General features: G+C 46.1%; 1 protein-coding gene across 1 annotated transcript in view; it reads right to left on the bottom strand.

Moving 5' to 3' along the window:
• LOC147692051 (ephrin type-A receptor 7-like) overlaps positions 1 to 22,474 on the bottom strand; it is a 228,622-nt gene that overhangs the window by 115,039 nt on the left and 91,109 nt on the right. The window contains exon 3 of the mRNA XM_086938359.1: positions 15,935 to 15,996. Within this exon, the coding sequence (XP_086794485.1) occupies positions 15,935 to 15,996 (62 nt within the window). The remainder of the gene's footprint in view (positions 1 to 15,934; positions 15,997 to 22,474) is intronic.

Here is a 22,474-nt window from a genome sequence, read left to right as displayed (position 1 = left end):
CCAATATAATAACGAAATTATTATGGTAAGAAGGGTTCCATGGCTAGGGAAGACCCGGAAAACTATAGTGGGGGACTGTATTATGGTAACCTTCAAGGATCCAGGCACGGTCCGACACATTTGCAGAGGAAGGAACCGATCTCTAGATTCCACTATACAGACCCTCCCAGTATCTTTCTTCTTCCCCCCGATTCCTAAGCGCCAGGCTCCAATATACGATGACTGGACAAGGGTGGAACATAGACGCAATGACAATGGCCCGGTACAACGCCCTTATTTCCAGCCACCAGATACACCTTTCTGTGATTTCAATCGCTTTAACTGCCTGGACGGCTTGGATGGGGTCGACTGACTGAATGCCCGTAAGACAGCACCAGGGGTTTCGAGCCCCTGCGGGTCGCTGGAGCATTTCATCCTTCCCCTCGGCCCCAGTTCTGGCCCATCGAACGATCTATCTGCCATAGAGCACGGCAGAATTGAATTCTCTCATTTAGTCACTGATGGAGAAGTTGCTGCTGAGGGGATAACTTTGGCTCCCCTCCATGCGGGAGAGGGGGACAGGGGTCCTATGGTGCCGCATGTAACCTATGTTGCCCTCGCTCCATGTCTTGCACCACAGGAAGAGCAAGGCCCGACCTCTTCCAATTCATGTTCTTTGACTTCACCTACTCCTGAACATCTGAGGATAATTTGCTGGAACATCGCGGGCCTAGCAAACAAATTGGAAGAGCCGACCTGGGAAAACTACATAGAAACTGGTGACATATGCATGTTCCAGGAAACCTGGGCTAGAGAGGACTTTGGACACCAAGGCTACACCTCATTTTTTATCCCAGCCAAGTGGGAAGGTAAAGGCCGCCCATCAGGGGGCCTTGTGATATGGGTTGCTGCTCACTTGGGTTGTGTGGCATCACGGCTCCCATGCGACTCCGATGACATCCTGGTGGTCTCTTTAACATGGCCAAATAAAGCAAATCTCTTGCTGGTTAACATCTATTCACGGCCGATGGGAAAGGCAAAAGAATCACCGACTTTTAACGAACTCTCGAACTTTTTATCTGAACTGTCGACTGATTCATACTATGTGGTGGGTGGGGATTTTAATTCTCACTTTGAGCCACTCCCCGGCCTTCAAGAAGGGTTCCTATCAGATGAAGAAGCTAGGTGGGCAGTACCTGGGGTTGATGTTCCATCGCCGAAGGCCTGGACCCCATTGGCGCTGCAAATCACTGCCCTTACCCTAAGGTATGGACTCAGAGCGTGTAATGGGAGAGTCGACTCGGACACACCAGGCAAAAATACCTACAACCGCCGGGGAAGAGAGTCACACTTGGACTATGTTCTGGTCCAACTAGCAAGATGGTCTACTATACAAGATTTTAGGGTAATAGACAGGCTGGACAGTGACCACAATGCCCTTGAGTTAGACCTTGTTCATCCAACACCCCAGGGTTTAGCGACCCAGGGAGAAGGGAACCACCCTATGCTTCTCATAGATAACAACAGGAGAAGACTCAGGTGGGAGCAAATGGTCACAAAAAAGGACAAACTCCCAATGCTCTATGCAGAGATTACCCCTATCTTGGAAATTGTGGGGGACCTTGATAATGTGGCAAGTAAAATAGACATAAGGAGGAAACTGTCCGATGCCCACAATGAGCTTATAAAAATAGCGGCACCCCACTTCACATGTAAAGCCCGGAAGACAAGAGAGAGGTGCCATGGCAGAACTCAATGGTACAACGCGGCCTGTAGACGGGCCAAAACAGAACTCCTCAGAGTAATAAAGGAGGGCAAAGGAGGGGAATGCCTTAAGCAATGCAGGCATGCCTACAAGAAACTTCTTGCCCAGGCTAAGATAGAATGGGAGGAAAGCCAGTGGGAAGAACTCTCCAAGGCCCTAGCAGTGCAAGACCAACGCCTGTTTTGGAGAATGGTGAACGGGGGATCAGGGAGTTTACATTCGGCTGTAGAGCCTAACATCGCTCCTGGAGTGTGGCAGGCCCACTTCCAGTCCTTATATAGTGCGGAGTCCGGAGAACTCCCTGCGGTGATCGAACCAGAGAGACAGGGCTCTCAGGCGGTCCAAATAACACTGAGCGAGGTCACTGCTGCCATTTCAGGCCTGGCTTCGGGGAAGGCCCCTGGGCTGGATGGGCTACCGGGAGACCTGTACAAGCAGGAGCCCACCATCTGGGCGCCCTACCTCGCTGCCCTCTTTAACGGCATTCTCGGTGGGATGGAAATCCCTAGTACTTGGCTGGGGGCTGAGGTGGTCCCGATTTATAAAAAGGGATCCCCCCTCCTCCCAGCCAACTACAGACCAATTAGCCTGATCGACGTAGCGCAGAAGTTGTTTGGCAGGGTCCTCCTGAACAGGCTTCAGGAATGGATCGAGGAGGCAGGCGCCCTCAGTCCATACCAGGCAGGCTTTAGGAAAGGGGTATCTACTGTGGACCAGGTCTTTAGATTGAACCTGGTCTACTGGAAGACAGTGAGGTTCGAGGGAGGCAGTTTGTACACGATTTTCGTGGACTTACGAGCCGCCTTCGACCTCGTGCCCAGGGGAAAACTCTGGGTCATTCTGGCAGGGATGGGCGTACCACCAGACATCTTATTGACCTTACAGAGGCTGCATCACAACAATTATGCCCAGGTAAGGTGTGGGAGGTCGGGGGAGTTGACTGAGAGATTCCCCGTGGGCAGGGGGGTAAGACAGGGTTGTGTGCTGGCGCCGACCCTGTTTTGCCTCTTTGTCAACGGGGTAATCGCTCATTTGAACGCTACTAACTACACAGATGCCCCCAAACTAAATGGCAACAGTGTGCCCGCAATAATGTTTGCGGACGACACGCTGTTGGTATCCAAAACTCCCATGGGCATCCAAAGGATACTTGATGCCTTTGTGGCCTTCTGTCAGGACAGAGGACTGGAAATCAATGCCATGAAAACCAAATACATGGTATTGAATCCAAGTCCCAAACAGCGCCCGAATCCACTGCTGGGAGCAGCACGGCTGGAAAGAGTAGCCACGTTTGAATACCTCGGCGTGACACTCAACGAAAATATGACCTGGGGGACCCATCAAACCAGAGCCAACCTTAAATTAGTACAAATTACCGGGGGTATTTCCCGGATGATGACCGGCTCGACCTATCGCCCACTGGGGGCCCTAATTCAGATATATAAGGCACAAGCCAGGGGGGCGATCTTGTACGGGGCTGAATTGTGGGGCCACACTCCATGTCGGAATCTGTCAGCCACGGAAAACAGATTCATAAGGCAAATTACCGCACTTCCTCCCAGCACCCCACTTCTCCCTTTGAGGCTCGATCTAGGGCTACGGCCTCTCGTCGACGAGATAAGTCTAAGACCCATAGCCTTCTGGCGTAGGCTTTGGAGCAGTGACGATCTCGCCGACTATAGGGCGGAACTGGTCGAAGTATTAAAACACCCCAAGGCGCTCAGTATCCCCTGGGTCCAAAATATCCAGTCAGTCTGCACAGACCTGGGGCTCCCCGAATTGTGGACCAAACCAGCAGATACAGCACCCAGAATCTCTAAGAGATTTCTGGCGAATCTGTATCATGAACACAAAAGGGAAAGGGCCTTAGCCACCCAGACAGAGGGGTCCCTTGCCTCTAAATTCCTGCAAAACAAGGACCTTTACGCATTTGAAAAGGCTTTTGACCCCATATATCCCGTTCTCACTAGAAAGCTATTTCTCCAGTGGAGATACGGCACACTGCCTTTGCGCTCCTTCTCTAGTACCTGGTCGCAAGTCCCTTCCACCAAGTACTGTCCCCTTTGCGTTGACAAAGAGGAAAATGACTTGCATGTGATTTTTTTCTGCCCAGCATATATGGCAGCCAGAAAGTACTGGCTGGTGCCTTTGATCAAGAACTTGGGTGGCAGGGAATTTATGCCTATGTATAGGATTTTAAAATGTGATGTTTCCGGCCCAATTGTTTTTGCACTTGCCAAATTTTTTACAAATGTGTGGTATACACGTAATCGTCTTTTAAAAAATGCTGGGTAGATTGTTGAATTGCTTTTAACACTGTTAATAATGTTTGATGTGGATCTTAAATCATGCATTGATGTTTTATCAAATCTGACACAATTATGTGATTTTTAATTTATGTGTATCTTTTATGACCAAATGGTCGAAATAAAGATTGAAAAATGAAATGAAATGAAAGTAGGGTTGGTGCGAAGCACTACACAGTCCGATTTGAATTGGAGAAATGGAGGTTTAATGGTGAAAGCGTGAATATCGCTTACTCTTCGAGAGGATGTCAGAGTAAGGAGAAGGGCTACCTTCCAGGTGAGAAATTTCATGTTCGCTCTGTGGATGGGCTCGAATGGTGCTTTCATTAGTTGAGCCAGTACGACATTAAGATGCCAAGTGGGAGGAGGACACCGAATGGGAGGGAACTTCCGGAATAATCCCTTGAAAAACCGGCGAATGGCTCTGGAGGAGCAGAGCGAGGTGGAACCATCTTGACGGTAGCGGGAAATCGCCGCCAAGAAGACTCTCAAAGTGGAATGTGAAAGTCCTGATTGAGCCAGTTGCAGAAAGAACTGAAGAAGCTGATCTGGAGTGGAATGAAGAGGATGAATATTGGCCTCTGCACACCAATGACAAAACCTCTTCCACTTGAGTTTGTAGGTTTTGACTGTAGATGAAGCTCTTGCCTGAGCGAGAATGTCCCTGCATGCTGGTGAAATATTCAAATGGGCAAATTCAAGGTGCTCAGGTTCCATGCCGATAATTTCAGAGACAAGGGGTTGGGATGACATACTTGACCCCCGTCTATCGTGAGAAGATCCGCTCGAGGGTGCAGAAGAATGGGCTCGCACTGGGAGAGGAGAAGTAGCTCCGAGAACCATGCTTGTCGAGGCCATCTGGGAGCGATCAGGAGATTGTGGCAAGGTTGTCTCTGCATCTTCCACAGTACGCGAGGAACTAGCGGAATCAGAGGAAAAGCGTAGGCGAATAGATCGCGCCAATTTATCAAAAGGGCATTCCCGCACAACCCGGGGTGGGGATGCCAACTTGCGTAAGACAGGCATTTCCGGTTCTCCGGTGTTGCAAAGAGATCCAAGGGTGGATGACCCCACCGTCAAAAGACTAGGTCGAGTGTTGGTTGGTGTAACTGCCACTCGTGGGTGGAAGACGTGGATCTGCTGAGGGAATCCGCTAGGATGTTGGAGACTCCTGGCAGATGAACGGCAGTCAGGGTGACGTGGTGACTGATTGCCCAATCCCAGATTGACTGTGCCAGACGAGACAAGAGAGGAGATTTGGTTCCACCCTGCTTGTTGATATAGTGCATGCTAGTCGTGTTGTCCGTTTGGATAAGGACTGACTCCCCCTTGATCACAAGATGGAACGACTTGAGGGCTAGAAAGATGGCCATCAATTCCAGCCGGTTGATGTGCCAAGAGCGCTGAGGCAAAGTCCATTTGCCCTTGATCGATAGACCTTGAAGGTGAGCACCCCACCCTTCTAAGGATGCGTCCGTCGTCAGCGTGAGTTCCGGAGCGGTGGTGAGGAAAGTAACCCCTGCCGCGATGTTGGACTGGTGCGCCCACCACTGGAGAGCCGCTTTCATGCGAGCTGTGACACCGACTATTTCGTTGAAGGTTCCGGTGACTTGACGCCATTGTCCGTCCAGTTCTTCCAGAATAGGGCGAGTTTTCAATCTGCAATTCGGGATCAGAGAAATGCATGACGATGCCATTCCCAGAAAGGACTTCGAGATCCGGACTGAAACAGACTGTTTTGAGCAAATATGAGCCACGAGGCGGAGTATCTTCAGCTGACGCTCGTGAGACATGAACGCTTTTGCTACGGAAGTGTCCAGGGTAGCGCCCAGAAAGGTTCTGCAGAGAGCTGGGACAAACTGGGACTTCTCGACATTGATGGAGAGGCCTAGGGAGCGGAAGACCTCCTGACAGCGTTGAGTGTCCTGAACCAACCGGCTGCGAGATTGAGCTTTGAGAAGGCAATCTTCCAGGTATGGAAAAATTTGGACGCCCTGGAGCCGCAGGTAGGCTATCACAGGAGCTAACACTTTTGTGAAGACACGAGGGGCGGAGCGTAGGCCGAAAGGCAGCACCCGGAACTGGAAGTGTCTCCGTCCCACTCGGAAGCACAAGTACTTTCGATGACGTGGAAGAATTGGCACATGAAAGTAAGCGTCCTGGAGGTCGATGTTGGTCATGTAGTCGTCTTGGGAGAGAAGACGCAAAATCTCCATGAGCGTGAGCATACGAAAAGATTGGGATTTGAGATATTTGTTCAGCGCTCTTAAGTCCAGAATCGGACGCCAGTCCCCTGATTTTTTTAGGATAAGGAAGAAACGGGAATAGAACCCGTTTCCTCTTTGAGACCTTGGAACCGCTTCGATGGCGCCCTTCGTAATCATAATCCAAATTTGTTGGAACAACTCCTTGAGGTGGGTTGGAGGCGGGCCGGATGGAGGAGTGGGAGGAGGAATCTTGACGAACTCCAAAGCATGGCCCTTTGCTACAATGTCCAGAACCCAACGGTCTGAGGTGATGGAGGACCACTGAGAAAAGAACAGGGAGATTCGACCTCCAACTTTTGGGGGGAATGGCAAGTCATTGTCGTTAAGATGTACATCCTCTATATGCAGACTTTCCTCGATAGGATTTGGAGGACTGCTGTCGGGAGGGCTGTTGTTGCTGGGAAGAGTAGCCCTGGTTACCCTGGTTATAGGAGTATGTTTGACGAGATCTTCCACAAAAATTGGAGTTGGTGCCGCGTCCACGTGCGCCACGAAAAGGTTGTTTTCGGAACTGTAAGGTCCCTAAAGTGCGAGCAGTGTCGGTGTCCTTTTTAATGGCTTGGAGAGCCTCATCAACATGTGCCCCAAAGAGTGACTCTCCATCGTACGGCATATCAAGGATATTTGCCTGTACCTCTTGACGAAATGAAGTGGAGCGGAGCAATCCCTGTCGCCACAACACAGCTGCCCCTGCAAGCTGTCGGAAACCAGTCGATGCGATGTCTACTGAGCAGTCTATGATCTCCTCAGCTGCTCTCTCTCCGTCCTGCAAAATCTTCAGTGCTTCAGCTCTGGAGGGCTCCGGGATGAGGGCTACAAGGGCAGCCATGTCAGACCACATCTGACGATCGTATCGCCCTAGGATAGCTAAAGCATTCGCTGCTCTCACCGTGGCAGAGGCCATTGATGAAAATTTCCGCCCGATGGCATCCAGGCGACGACCCTCCCGATCCAGAGGAGCTGTAATAGGTGATGCTGGGTTCCTTGAGCGCCGCTGAGCAGCTTAAGTGACCACCGAATCAGGCTTCAGCTGCGAAATCAGGCACGCAGGGGAACCAACCGGAGCCTTATATTTATTTTCTAGGCGAGGCATTTGTGCAGGGATAGTATTTGGTGTCTGCATAAGTTTCAACCCTTCGATCCATATGAAATCAATAATGGGGACTGTATGGACCTGCTTAAATGGCTGATTCTTAAAATCATACAGGAAACAGTTCTCTTCTCTTTGGACTCTTGGCAGTTTGAACCGTTGCGCCGCTCTGTCCATTAACTGATGGAAGCTGGCAATGTCCACTGGTGGGGAATCCCCAGGTGTCACTGGAGGAGGGGACGGCGTCTGGATTTGGTAGTCGTCCCAATCGCCCATGGTGTTGTCGTCGTTGTCTTCATCCTGGACTTCGCCCTCTTCACGATCAGGGTGAACATCATCCTCGTCATCGGCATAGACAGTAGTGTGTATCCGAACTGAGGTTTGGATTTGCGGGGATGGTGTAGAAGGTGGTGGTAGCGGTTCTACAGGAGGAGGTACTACAGGCACAGGTGCTGCTGGTACCGGCGAACCCTTATTGGATGGGGTAAATCGCCTGTTATAATCCTCCAACATATATTGTAGGTTTGAAAGGAGAGACAGAGGCAGTGTCGCTGTTGGAACCTGCACCGCTTGGTCTTCATCCTGAAAATAAGTTCCTTCAGGTTTCTCACCATAGTCCTGGCACTTAATGACTAATTCCGAAGGACTGTGTGCAGCCCCAAAAGGGTCACCGTCTTCTTCTTCTGAACCAGAGTCCTCCTCAGAGGCAGTGGCAAACAATGGCGAAGGTGGCTGCTTGTCGTCTTGAATAGACAACTGGTCTACCGGAACCTGGCGACGCTGGTGTAGTGGGCCGGCGTTGGAAAGAACCTGATGTTGAAAGTGGCAGCAATGGCAACGATGCAAAAGAGGAGGTAGTCACCGTTGACGTAAGTGATGACGATGGCAGAAGCGTCGATGAGGAGGTAGATGAGGATTCCGTCATCGACGGTGTCACCGTCAACGGCGCTGTCGTCGACGGTCGTGACGTCGACGAGGTCTTCAACGCCGACAACGAAGTGGTTGTCGACGGAGACGTTGCCGATGATGACGATGTAGCCGACGACGAAGCACTCGTCGACGGGATCGACAACGAAGATTTTACAGGTCTCCTCGATGAAGACGTCGTCGACGACGAGTGAGTTTTCTGTTTCTTTTTTGTCGATGAGAGGATAGGAATCGTCGACGAGACAGGTCTAGAGCCCATAGATATCTTCGTCGACATAGATGACGTCGACATAACCGTCGTCGACAAGTCAGCAGCAGATGTCGTCACCGGCAGATCTCGTCGTCGATTTAACATGTTTCTTAGTGGAAACATGACTGAAAGAAGCAGAAGACGCCTGAGAGTCATATCTCGTGGGTGTGGGCAAAGCAGGAGGAGGTGAAGACACCGCAGGAGCCATAGAAAGAGAGAGTTTCTTCTTCTTTAAAAAGGGGGAAGGCAAATCCTGCACACTGCTACGCTTACTGGCTGTTTTAGAAACACTAGACATAAGGCTGTCTGTGTCAGAAAGTGGGTTATCCTGGTCCTTAAGTCTCTGCAACCAGAGGAGGAGGCAACCTTCCCTGTCTTTAAGGGACTTAGTAGAAAAGGTCCTGCAAAATTTACATTTGCCCACCTCATGGTCCGGATAGAGACAATTTATAAACTTGCTGTGGGGGTCCTCAGAGATAAGCGCAGCTTCCCACAGGAAGAACAGGGCAGGGTCTAAATAAAGACTTCTTACTTGAAGACATGCCAAACACTGGAATCCAGAAGAATAGTTGAGAAAAACTGAGCAGAGATCAGGGAGACTCCCTTCACATGACGTGCGGTAGAAAATCTGAGGGACTGAGCCCCCGAGGAGAAGGTTCTGGAGGGGGGCTTGCGCCTGATTGGCTGCAGTTTGGACTAACATAATGACATGGATATGTTGCAAGTATTTTTTCTCTCTGCCATATATTCCTATGTAGGAATTATGTCTTGGTATTTCTATGCATTTCTACTGTGTATTTTTATGTGTTATGTTTTTACATACTTATGTTATTAGCATCTTATTGCTATGATATTTACCGTGGGACTCCCTCTTCGACGACTGGAAATATTCAAGCATGTGAATCTATGAAAGACACCCCAATACTGGAGAAGTCTTTAATCCATTTCCAGGCCCGCTCTGCCCTTTTCTCTTACTCTTACAGGTTCCTTCTTTCTGTGTGAAGGTTTTGCCATTGTTTTCTTCCTCTATCTTTACAATCTGGGTGTTCTACTCTCTCTTGCACTTGGCAAATATCTGATATGGAAAAATAAGTGCTGGTCGCCAAAAATAAGTCAAAACACCCAGAAAGGGCCAGGGTAGGTTTAAAGACCAGCAGGAGTTGACTCCCCAAATCCTTTTATAAACCATAAAATAAACTCCTAGGTCTAATAGAGAGAGAACAAGAAAGAGAGTAAGGGGAAGGAAATAACTGATGTGCCTAAATCATGTGGAATATTACCTTTTAACAACTAATTCCCTCACCCACTAGAGGTGGCATGCTTTCTCATAGGGAACCTCCTCGCACTGTGATGCCTAGTCATGGTGCGGGCTACTACCCCTCAGGACTCAGGGATTTTTTCAGATGTATGATAAATACTTTACTAATGAGCACAAGTGGTGAGGGAACAGCAGAGCGTAAATGAAGGATGTGTGATCTAAAATTGGCTACAAGGTACACAATGCAGTTTATTCATGCATCCTTGGGTCAGGATTGGAAATTAAGCTGAGGGCCAGGTGGGTGTAGTCATGTCTGCTGGATTTTTCAAAATAAGTAGGTCGACATGTTTCTGCCTATGACCCTCCTTAGAGGAGTTGCTGCATTCCTCAGGACCTATATAGCAAATGCTCCTGCTCAAGTGCTAGAAAGAGATATAAGAAAAAATATCAAAACAATATATATAACTAAATAAGTGCCAGTGCCACTACTGCCACCCACCAGCTTAAATTAAGCACTGGCCAAATGCCATTTAACAATTCTGGACCTATTTTCCAGCATATATTTTTCACCTCCTTTTAGAAGAAGGAAAATGTGCAAGGAAAAACATGTGGTTTTACCGGGTGTATTCCAATCATCTCCTGTGGCGGAACCAGTTGGCATATTGTGTTAGCATGTCTTCAGTATATTATGGAGATATGGAGTAGGAATGGCTGTTAATGCCAGACTTACTTAAGGCCCGATGTTTGTAGCCAGGTAACTTACATACCTTCTCGTTCAGTACTTATGCCAGTTACACTACAGAGGTATATTTATGCCAGGTCACTTATTGATATACCTTGCGGTTGTGTGCCCCAGTAGCAGGTTAGTTGGATAGTTGCGCTGTCTGGCATGTGTAATCAGAGCGTGGTGTTGCAAGACAGTTGTGTGCAAGCATTAGTGCACAGAGTTTTTAGGAGGGCTGTGCTTGATTATTTGATGAGTCTCAGCTGTGTTGGGAGTGCATTTAGTTTTCTGTTTAATGTGTCTTTTGGCAGGTTATGCTAGTATTCATTTGGCTACAAATAAGTGTTGTCGTGAGCATGTTCTACCGCCCCAAGCGGCAAATCTGTCCTATGTTGGATGTGTGTGCGATATTCAGTCTGAACCATAATCCGAGCAAATTATTTTATTCACGAGTGCTCTTTTCATGCCATAACATATGTATGTGTGGTTTTGCCATGCTGCAACTGCATGCGGAAGTTATCAACAAAGGTATTTAACTATTACCAGAAGATAAGGGGTTGAATCCATGCAGCAAGATAGAATCACAATAACTAGGCCTTCTGTATGTTTCAGTCTGTAAAGTGATTCTTCAGTGGATACTGTGAGTCCTTAGGCAGGGTTTTCCAAACATTTCTGCCAAGATACTGTGTTTAACGAAGGATAAATTTGTTGCAAAATTAGATGTTGCTCTGCTCAGTGAAACCTATTTAACCATGTGCCTGGCGTAGGGCGTCGTGGAGTAGTGTCGTAGAATGGCATAGAGTGGAGTAGAGCACTGTAGAGTGAAGTGGCTTAGAGTGGAGTAGAGCGCTGTAGAGTGAAGTGGCATAGAGTGGAGTAGAGCGCTGCAGAGTGAAGTGGCATAGAGTGGAGTAGAGCACTGTAGAGTGAAGTGGCATAGAGTGGAGTAGAGTGTCAGCGGAGCACAGTTTAATGGAGTAGAGCATCATGGAGTGGAGTGTTTAAAAATGGAGAGTAGCAGAGTGGAGTAGAGTGGCCTGGAGTGAAGTGGTGTAAAGTACAGTGGTGCAGAGTAGACTGGTGTAAAGTACAGTGGTGCAGAGTAGACTGGTGTAGAGTGCAGTGGCGTACAGTGCATTGGTTTTGCTAAAGTGGTGAAGAGTGCATTGGCGTAGCGCGCAGTGATGTAGAGTAGCATAGAGAGTAGTGGTATCCAGTAGAGCGGTGCAGAGAAGATTGCAGTAGCGTAGAGTGCAATTGCATAGGGTGGAGTGGCACAGAGTAGAGTAGAGAAGCGCAGAGCGGAGAAGAGTGGCGTAGAGTGAAGTGGCATAGAAAGGAGTGGTACAGGGTAAAGTGCAGAGGTGTAGAGTGCAGTAGCATAGAGTGCAGTGGTGTAGAGTGTAGTGATGTAGAGTGCAATAGAGTGGCGTGGAGCTGAGTGGTGCAGAGTACAGTGCAGTGGCATAGAGTGCAGTCATGCAGAGTAGAGTGTCAGAGTTCAATGTCATAGAGTGCAGTCGTAGAGTGTTGCAGAGTAGAGTGTTGCAGAGTAGAGTGTTGCAGAGTAGAGTGGTGCAGAGTATAGTGCTGCAGGGTAGAGTGGTGCAGGGAACAGGGATGCAGAGTATAGTGGTGCAGAGTAGAATAGAGTGGCGTTGAGTGCAGTGACGTAGAGCGCAAAGGTGTAGAGTGATGTAGCCTACACTGGCGTAGATTGCAGTGGCATGGAGTAGAATGTTGTCGAGCATAGTGGTGTACAGTGCAGTGGTGAAAAGTAGTTAGCATGGGTACAGTGGCATAGGATGCATTGGTTCTGAGTAAAAAGGATGTAGACTGCAGTAGTTTAGAGTAGAGGGGCATAGAGTGCAGTGGTGTCAAGTGGCACAGAGTAGAGAGAGGTGTTGTGGAGTGCAGCAGAGTGGCATTGAGTGCAGTGGTTAGAGCATACTGTTTCAGAGTAGAGTGAAGTGGAGTTGATTGGTGCAGGGTACAGTATAGTGGTACAGGGTAGAGTGCAGTGGCTTAAAGTAGTGGCGTAGAATAGAATGGCTTTGAGTAGAGTGGTGCAGAGTTGATTACAGTAGCGTAGAGTGGAGCAGAGTGGAGTAGAGTTGCATAAAGTGTAGCAGCATAGAGTGCAGTGGCGTAGAGTAGATTGCATCACAGTAGTGTGAAGTGGCGCAGAGAGAGTGGTGCAGGGTAGAGTGGAGTGGTATAGAGTAGTGTTGTAAAGTTTCTTGGCGTCGAGTACAGTGTTGCAGAGTGGAGTGGTGTAGCGTGAAGTTGCAAAGAATGCAGTGGTGCATAGTAGAGTGGGATAGAGTGCACTGGCATAGAGTAGAGTGATGCAGAGTAGAGTAGAAATGCTTGGAGAGAAGCGGTGTGGAATGCGGTGTCAGAGTGCAGTGGTGCACAGTAGATTAGAGTGGTGTAGAATGCATTGGCATAGAGTGTAGAAGAGTTGTGCAGAGTAGAGTGCAGTAGCATAAAGTAAAGTGGTGCAGAGCAAAGTGGCGTACTGTAGAGTGGCACACACTAGAGTGGATTAGAGTTCAGTGGGAGAGAGTTAAGTTGCTGAGAGTGCGGAAATGCAGAGTAGAGTGGCCTAAAGTGCATTGGTGTAGAGCACTGTGGCGTACCCTGGTGCAGAGTAAAGTGACGTATAGTCCAATGGCGCAGAGTAGAGTGACATAGAGTTCAGTGGCGCACAGTAGAGTGGTGTAGGGAGCAGGGGCATAGAGTAGTGAAGAGTGCAGTGACACAGAGTAGAATAGAGGGGCATAGACTGCAGTGGCGTAAAGTGATTTGGTGCAGAGTAGATTAGCATAGAGTGCTGTGGGTTTGAGTAAAGTAGTGTACAGTGCATTGACGTAAAGTGTAGTGTCATATAGTATAGTGTTGCAGAGTAGGGTGGTGCAGAGTGGTGTAGAGTGCAGTTGTGCATAGTAGTGTAGAGTGGGACAGAGTGCATTGGTATAGAATAGAGTGGATTGTGTAGAGAGGAGTAGAGTAGTGACGCATCATGGAGTAAAGTGGCATTGTTTGGAGTTGTACAGAGTAGAGTGCAGTGGTGTGGAGTGGTGCAGAAAAGAGTGGGGTAACATGGAGTATGCATGGTATGGTAGCGTTCTGCTATTACAGATAACGCATCTTCAATTGAAATGACCATTAAATTTGCACTCCCAAACAGTTTGACTGAAGAAAGTATACAGCGCACAAATGCTTAATTGTGGAAATGAGAGAATGGGTAAAATTGCCTCCAAAGGAGTTTGTTGTACTATAGAAGTTGTATTAGTTATATAACTCAATTTGATAGATAACTTAATTATGCGCGATCTGTGAAAGTTCTCAATTCCGAGGCAGCAGGAAGTGTACACCGTCACTCTTGATTTAAGGGATTTACAATATTAATTGCCTACTGTCCTGATGATGTATTGTTATGTTTAGTTAAGTCTATGAATGTTCATTAAAACCTTTTTAATTAATTTTACTTAGGATAATTAAGTTATCTATCAAATTGAGTTATATTGAGTTATATAACTAATACAACTTCTATAGTACAACAAACTCCTTTTGAGGCAATTTTACCCATCCTTTCACATTTTTACCCAAGCCCCCAAAGGTTTATTGGGTTGCTCACTGTATCTACCATAATTGTGGAAATGTCATCACCCTATGTATTGTATTGATTTGATCATCAACACAGTTCATTTACAGACATATAAATTTTATTGTGCGCTACTGTACAGCCTTCCTCAAACAGCCCCCCTCCCCCCGCCACTGGCCAGCATGATTGTCAAATAAATCCTCTAACCAGGCTCCCTGAAAGACACGGTCTGACATTTGATCTCTGTCCTCCAATGCACAGCAAACGTGACAAGATAAAAAGATGATTTAAAGGACTGTTTACAGAAAGCGAGTTTGTGGAAGAATACAGTAAAAAAGACTTGGGCAATGGGAGGGACTAACTCGAGCTGGACAGCCTGAAGTAAATAAAGCCACTAAACAGAAAGTCAGAAAATGTGTTACAAACTACAAAGCAAATAGTAAACAACGGGCGGAATGCATTCCTAGGTCAACTTCTGAATGTACCCAAGATGTCTTTAGCCGTCTGTTAGGCTGCGACCAAAAAGCTGCAGGTGCCCACCACCTGTAACCAGAGGCACAAATAAGGCACTGGTTGCACCCTCAGATTACTGAAAGAATGGAATGCACCATCACTGTAACCTCCAAACTTCCAATCCTGTCTGTGTGCTTTTCCAACGTCTGTTTTACTGGCATTCGTCTTGTGGTGGACGTGGAAACCCACTGGTTTGTTCCCTTCCACATAAGAACAGGCACCACTTACCCTATCACAAACGGCATGGAGGTTTTTTCTTTTTCTCGTCTTAATATGGCTCTGATAATACTATTTTCTGGTGGATGGACACCACCATATGTGAAGGAGATACTTTCCCTAAAATAAGGAGTAAGTACACAAGCAGTCGAGGCCGTCATAACTCGCGGGTGGGGGTATTTCAATTTTTTTTTAAGTTAACTTACCTTTCCCGGCCTGGTCCTGCGTCGTCTCTGTTTCTCTGGCTACTCCACACAGGAAAGAGTGTAACTGGAAGCAGGCAGCCTCCCTCCCCTACCCTAAGCCAATCACAACGCTGCAATGGCAGCCATTGGGGAGGCCATTTTCTCCATGTAGGCTGCATGCAGCCTATATGGAAAAAATGCTGAGTACGTGTGACTGGTTTGGTCGGCCCTGGGGCCAACCAAACAGTCAGCGCCCTCAGAGTGGTCAAGCCACTTCTCCCCTGCCCTAGAGCAGGACCGCCTACTCGCCCACCCCCAAGCAAACCCGTCTGCTTTCTCGCAGTGCGAGAAGCAGAAACATAACATGATATTTATAATACCATTTTATGTTTCTGCTTCTGGCACTGCGAGAAAGCAGTAGGGCGACGTTCTTCCGCCCAATTGGAGGAGCCACCCCATTACACAAGTATTTTAGATCAAATGCACCATAAGACGCCCAGACGGAATCACTGGCATCATAGCAAATAAGTAGCCAATTTATCGTTACATTTTCCATTTTGTCCTTTCTTGGGAATCGCCAGGAGGCTCATGCCAATGCATTTGTGTGCCAGTTCACGCGCAGAGATAGCTTTGAAGCACAGTCTCCAACTACACTCATTTTAGGGGGAGGGATACTACTTTCAAATAGGAAGAAGATGGCACATGGCAGTGCCCGAAAAAGGTTATTAGGGATCGGAATGACTCTTCCACAACCCCGTCAGCCTTCCATAGGCACTGCTAGTCCCGTAATGTGATATCATGGTATTTAGCGACTTGAGAAACCAGTACAGACTTGGGTACTTACAGCAGATGGAGGATTTGAGTGCCAGTCCAGCTTGTTTGACGTTATGGTGTTCAGCAACTCTTCTGAAAAAGAAAAAAACAAGGGAAAAATTGAAAAGTAAGCTCTTTCTTAGAATGACCTGTTGGCTTGTATATCTCAGAGACAGGAGGCACCTAGCTCTACTCCTCTTTACAATAATTATTTGCTGTTTTACAGGACTGGAAGTTATTTGAAGTTTAATTATTTCTGTTTTGAATTTTAGGGGGCTGCATCCCTGAGCCTGCAACTCAAACTTTGTATGTAGCAAAAATAAATTACATTTTTGTTACATACGCCATCAAAAAGACAGATTTATAGATCAGCCCACCTCAAAATCTATTTTTACACTGTGGAAATTGTTAGGGAAGTTGAAAGCAAATAATCTTGCTCATGATCTCTGATCTTTTTCTAACAGATCCTTTCCCAGGTTCTTCTGGACGTTCTCTACCTTCATTCGAAACTAGCACAGCGCTTTGAGACCCCTCCGGGTGATATGTGCGCTGAATAAAATCTTATAACATAAAATTTAGAACATAGCAGTACCAACAGAAGTGTGACTGATCCGTGCCCTGGCTTTCCTCCTGTTTAATATGCATATCCTTTGGCGTTCTGGAGAATATCTGAGACGGTACCTGGGTTTGCAAGAGTTAATGTTGTTCTTCAAATGTTTGTTGGTAATATAGGCACCCCTTACACACTATAAATAGTCTTCATTACCGAGGTTAGACGTTTCTCTTATTTTTGTGAAAATTTAGACATCATTCTTCATTTTACCAGTTCCAAAGGAAAGGTGGCTAGAGGCCTGTAGGTCATAAAGAGGCACTTCAAAATACTCCTGGAAGTTCCAGGTTGTGAGGCCAGTTGAAGCATCTGGCCTCTGGAAGCTTTATCGGTCAGTTACAGGAGCTAATGGGATCAATAAAGGACCATGACATATCAAGGTTACCATGGCGGCTGCTCGGGATCCGGAGGGGGGGGCACGGGGGGGGTGGGGGGTGAGGACGGCGGATACATAAATAAACACAGACAAACCAAGCATCTGCAATGCAATTGGTCTCGCGTTTGTGAAACTGATCAAACGCGTTATAAATAGATAACTTGGCGTAACACTTCATAAAAATGCAATTTCAGCAACAGTCTAGATTGCAACATGCCTCACAGAGCAGCGCATGCGCTGTCCAGGTTCAGCCTAAACATAAATAAAAAATATAAAACTTTACTTAACTGCTGCCACGTTCGCCGCATTACTCCTCTCCCGACCCTCGACTCCAGGGCTGGCGCACACTGCGCAGGCTCCCACATGCCAATTCTGACGCTGGTATCATGCTGGGAATATTTTTACCAGCATGGGAGAAGTGCTGGGTCTGGTCTACGTAGCCTTGTTTGCCGCTCAGATAGTGCCTGGAACCCAGGGCTCGAGTCGGGGTACCACACGGGTGGATGGCGTCCCCCCACTTATTTTACCAGGTGGACACCGTCCCCCCTGCCAAACAGCTGGACTTCACTCTTTGGCCTCTCTGGGACTAGATCGGAGCGCACCTTTGGTGACGTCAATTCCGGTGACAGCGTCCCCCCACTTCTCTTTTTAGGACTCGTGCCCAGCTGGAACCTGTGGCTTTTCTCCACCCGGCTGTACAACACAGCCGGGTGGAGAAATGCTAAATGTGCATGAATATTTGGCCAGCCTAAGACAGGAGGCTAAACCGTCCTGCACACTTAGTAGTACACATCACCTCTCCTTCCCACTGTGGTCATAGATTGCATGGCTCCGCCCCGCCCTATGACACAGCTCGCTGGCAGCCTGCAGGTAAGAAGAGAAATAAAATTATAATAAAATTGGTTTATTATAATTTATTTGTCATGAATTTAAATCTTTTGCCACCTAGTGGGGTGACGTTTCCATGCCATGACAGAGGAGTCGCCCCTGCATGGTTATACCGTGCCAATGACTTTACTTTAAGCGAATGGTGAAGGGGCAATAGTTAATCTGTGTTTTACAATTTTACATATATGACTTATTGCATCACCCAGTAGGCACTGGGTGATGCAATAAGTCATATATGTAAAATATATTCCTAATGATCTGATATGTCAGCTATGCAATGTAGTGCAAGTGAGACATGTTAGCTCATTAATGATGGTTTTTATGTAGGTATTTGCTTTACTGAATCTCTTATGTGGTCCATCCAGAACAGGAAGGTGGTGTTGAGGCTTGTGCAATCAGCACAAGGAGCTATGCGATTGAACAATTACTTTGGTCTGAAAGTCTGGAAGACTCATTTGGTGGCTTACCAGGCCGAGACCGTAAGTTCTGGCACGTATGGTGCAGTGATACATCGCTTCCAGGTTGCTGAAAAGCTGCAGGATAAGAAGATGAATGCATTAATATCTATCAAGGCGGTAGTGATGTGATCTGCTTGAAGCTGGATTGGATCCCTGAGATAGCTGTAGTGAAGCTTGTCCCAGTCTTTTATTTGTCGGGGCCTGGCCAATCAACTTGGGCACTTTAACTTGATGTGCCCGAAAGAGTGTACTCCAGTGGACCACTAACCGCCCTCCCAGTGAAGAATTTTATAAATGGTAAACTCGGTGGTTTGTGCTGCATACAGAACCCATTATCTCAGTATAGGCCTTAAACACAAGGAGACCTAGCCACATGCCACTTTGACCAGAGCCAACTAAGGGTGGATAGCATCCCTGTACAGCAAGCTCGGGAGTCGTGGGCTGGGCTAAGGTAAGGGATGTATGGAACAACTGCAGGGCCATTCCATTCCGCTTACTGTAAGCTATATAAGACGAGAGATATCCAAGTTACAGAATCTAAAAAGAACAGTCCCTTCATTTTGAGAAATTATGGTTCACTGCAAATTCTGTAAGAAGCTCACTTTAGAAAAACACAAAGGATTCCTTAAAGAAAGACAGAATTTAGTTAGGCAGGGTAGAGGAACAGATGGGTGGAAAGCACATCAGAGGAAGAGTTCAGAATGTGAATAGCACATGATGGGGTACAGCACTGGATGGGAGAGCAGAGGATGGAGCACTAACAGAAAATATATTCCCCCTTGACCTCTATAACTTTAACGGTATATATCCAACACTTTAATTCAATACATAAGGGCAAACAACAAGAAAAGTTTTTTTTTAAACTTTATAATTTTATTATTTTTTTTCCTTTTAGTTGTATTTCTTAGTACAAAGGTTTTTTTTCCATTTATCGATTTATCACATCAGTTAATATATTTTATCAAAAAAACACATAGTATAAAACACATCATTTTGTAATATCATCAGTAAAAAACTATTTCATGCAGGGAAAACAATATACAAAACAATCAACACTCTCACAGGTACATACACCCCTTACTTATCATACATACTGCATTCATTCTTGATTCTGCGTCTGAGGGATCGCAGGTGGAAGTGCAAATTAATACGCAAGGTCGACGCGTTTCGGCAGTGTAGACCGCCTTCCTCAGGACCTATCTTGCAGAATACTCATACACAAACAATATTTTTATGGCCCCTGCATGGTTGGGTATCTTTTGTTCTGGGAAAGGATTCCTGTCAAGCTTCAAGCATTGACTTCAGGGTTTATTTTTGTAGTACTTCCTATTTTATCAGATATTATCTTTTTTCTGCTGATTGTTGGTGCAAAGGCTTGTTTTTTTATGGATCCGATGTTAGACTTGTTGTCACAATGTCTGAAACTTGGAGCATGAAGTCACTCTCTCCGTGATTATAAACGCGAATAACCGCTATGTTATTGTTTTCGAAACCGTTGTATGTCTTGTCTACAGGTGTGACGCGTCTCTCCCGCAAAGCGGTCTCTAACGGCAGAAGGTACGGGCGATATGAGGCAGTCCCGAGCAGTGCGAGTGAGAAAACGTTTGGACCGGATAAAAGAGGAACTTAAAGCATCTAAATTAATGCTTCCCTGAACTTCGAAAGGCGCAGTGCTGCCTCATATCGCCCGTACCTTCTGCCGTTAGAGACCGCTTTGCGGGAGAGACGCGTCACACCTGTAGACAAGACATACAACGGTTTTGAAAACAATAACATAGCGGTTATTCGCGTTTATAATCACGGAGAGAGTGACTTCATGCTCCAAGTTTCAGACATTGTGACAACAAGTCTAACATCGGATCCATAAAAAACAAGCCTTTGCACCAACAATCAGCAGAAAAAAGATAATATCTGATAAAATAGGAAGTACTACAAAAATAAACCCTGAAGTCAATGCTTGAAGCTTGACAGGAATCCTTTCCCAGAACAAAAGATACCCAACCATGCAGGGGCCATAAAAATATTGTTTGTGTATGAGTATTCTGCAAGATAGGTCCTGAGGAAGGCGGTCTACACTGCCGAAACGCGTCGACCTTGCGTATTAATTTGCACTTCCACCTGCGATCCCTCAGACGCAGAATCAAGAATGAATGCAGTATGTATGATAAGTAAGGGGTGTATGTACCTGTGAGAAAGTTGATTGTTTTGTATATTGTTTTCCCTGCATGAAATAGTTTTTTACTGATGATATTACAAAATGATGTGTTTTATACTATGTGTTTTTTTGATAAAATATATTAACTGATGTGATAAATCGATAAATGGAAAAAAAAACCTTTGTACTAAGAAATACAACTAAAAGGAAAAAAAATAATAAAATTATAAAGTTTTAAAAAAAACTTTTCTTGTTGTTTGCCCTTATGTATTGAATTAAAGTGTTGGATATATACCGTTAAAGTTATAGAGGTCAAGGGGGAATATATTTTCTGTTAGTGCTTTGCTTTTCCCCTCTTTCCCTGACCATTGCAGTAATAATAGAGGGGGTCCCATTCTTATGCTAATAGAGCAGAGGGTGGAAACATGCAAGCAGGAGAAGCACTATGAGGCAGTACCCAGGACAGACGATTTCTGTACGAGAGAGCGCGGAATGGAGTAGTATGGGAAGAAAGAGCGCACAGACTGGAAGAGAGAGACCACAATATCGGAAAGACTAAGATGTGAATTTGGAGCAAACAATTTGCAAGATCACATGGTGAGAAAGAACGCAGGATGGCAAAATGTGTGTATGTATATATATATGTGATCAAGACATTTAATTGTCGAAACGCGTAACGTTTCAGCAATAAAGAGCAATCTGCCTTTGCACCTGTACCTTTGAGAGTGTGCTTCATTTCTAGAAACTTTTGGAGTATATATATATACTAACGTTGAAGGTCCGCTCTATGCAGGCTCGGTGTTCTGGGCTTGAGACAACCTCCAAAGTGCCTGTCATCAATGCCTCAACCAATCGAAGCGGGCATAGGACTACATTAATGGGGGTGTGGTACTTACCTGATGTTTGGCGGGCATCTGATGAAGATAATTAAGCGAAACGCGTCATGCTGTGATCCAAATAAAGGGGCTGCTGAAAAGCTGAATTCATGTGTGCTCAACTTCTTTGCTAAAACGAGAGAGTGTGGTTTGATATATATATATATATATATATATACGACATGTAAATAACTGAGAAAATCGGTCACCAAAGACCTTAAATTATGAACAAAGAAAAACATTGCTCTACTGTCCGTGAAAATCCAAATAATTTGCTTCCAATGTAATTTGTTTGAAATTTGAGCACTTTAACATTTTTCACGTGAAAAACTACGTTTCCCATAATGCAACTGCATTTCACTATTATGTTTTTTTCCCTGTGCACTGGAAATAAAAGTAGGCTCGTGTTAGAGCTCAACACCTGTGATCAAGCCTTCGGCTGAAGGCGAAACGCATTGGGTTAAGACGAGTATTCTAAAATAAAGCAGTTGGTCTAAAACTGAACTTCGCCTTAGTGAGGGCATCCTTACCGGTTTCCAGCCGGTTCTTGTGTGCATTTCTACGACTGGTTCTGTCGTTTTGAGGAGGGCACCACGCTAAAACAAAGAGCGCCGGCGTTCTACACATAGAACCACGCCACAAAATATATATATATATATATATATATATATATATATATATATACACACACACACACACACACACATACACACACATGTTGGCAGATTGTAACTCGAAATGATGGCCGAAAAATAAGCTCACAATAAGTATAGTATCTTGTTTTTGTTTTAATCCTGCCGTCTACCCATCAAATAAAGGTATTACCTTGAGTTTACACAGTGGTTGTTTGATCAAGTTACAGGGACCCCAAATATGACCAGAATTATTTATTCTGTTCTCCCTCTTGCAGAGATTGAGGCCGCCATGTGGGTGGGGAGGACTAGCCAATGATGAAGCATGCCACGATAAGGTCGATGAGGCTTTTCAGACCAAATCTTGTTCTATCGTTTGGTTCCTAAGGGTGAAGTGCTCTTATTCCAGTGAGGTTCAGGAATAGACAAGCTGCCATACTTTTTTGTTATTTGAACATAACTTATACCCGCTTACACTAGACAGCAAATAACTAGCAGCACTAACCAGTTTTAAGTCTGCAAACTAGAAGGATTTCTATTTGTGGTTTGGGGCCCCATTTCATGTTTCTGAGTGTAG

The sequence above is a fragment of the Lissotriton vulgaris genome, chromosome 9 (genome assembly GCF_964263255.1).
Source record: "Lissotriton vulgaris chromosome 9, aLisVul1.2, whole genome shotgun sequence".
NCBI lineage: Eukaryota > Metazoa > Chordata > Amphibia > Caudata > Salamandridae > Lissotriton > Lissotriton vulgaris.
Note: the sequence above shows the minus strand (reverse complement) of the source record. Positions and strands in the feature narration are given on the sequence as shown.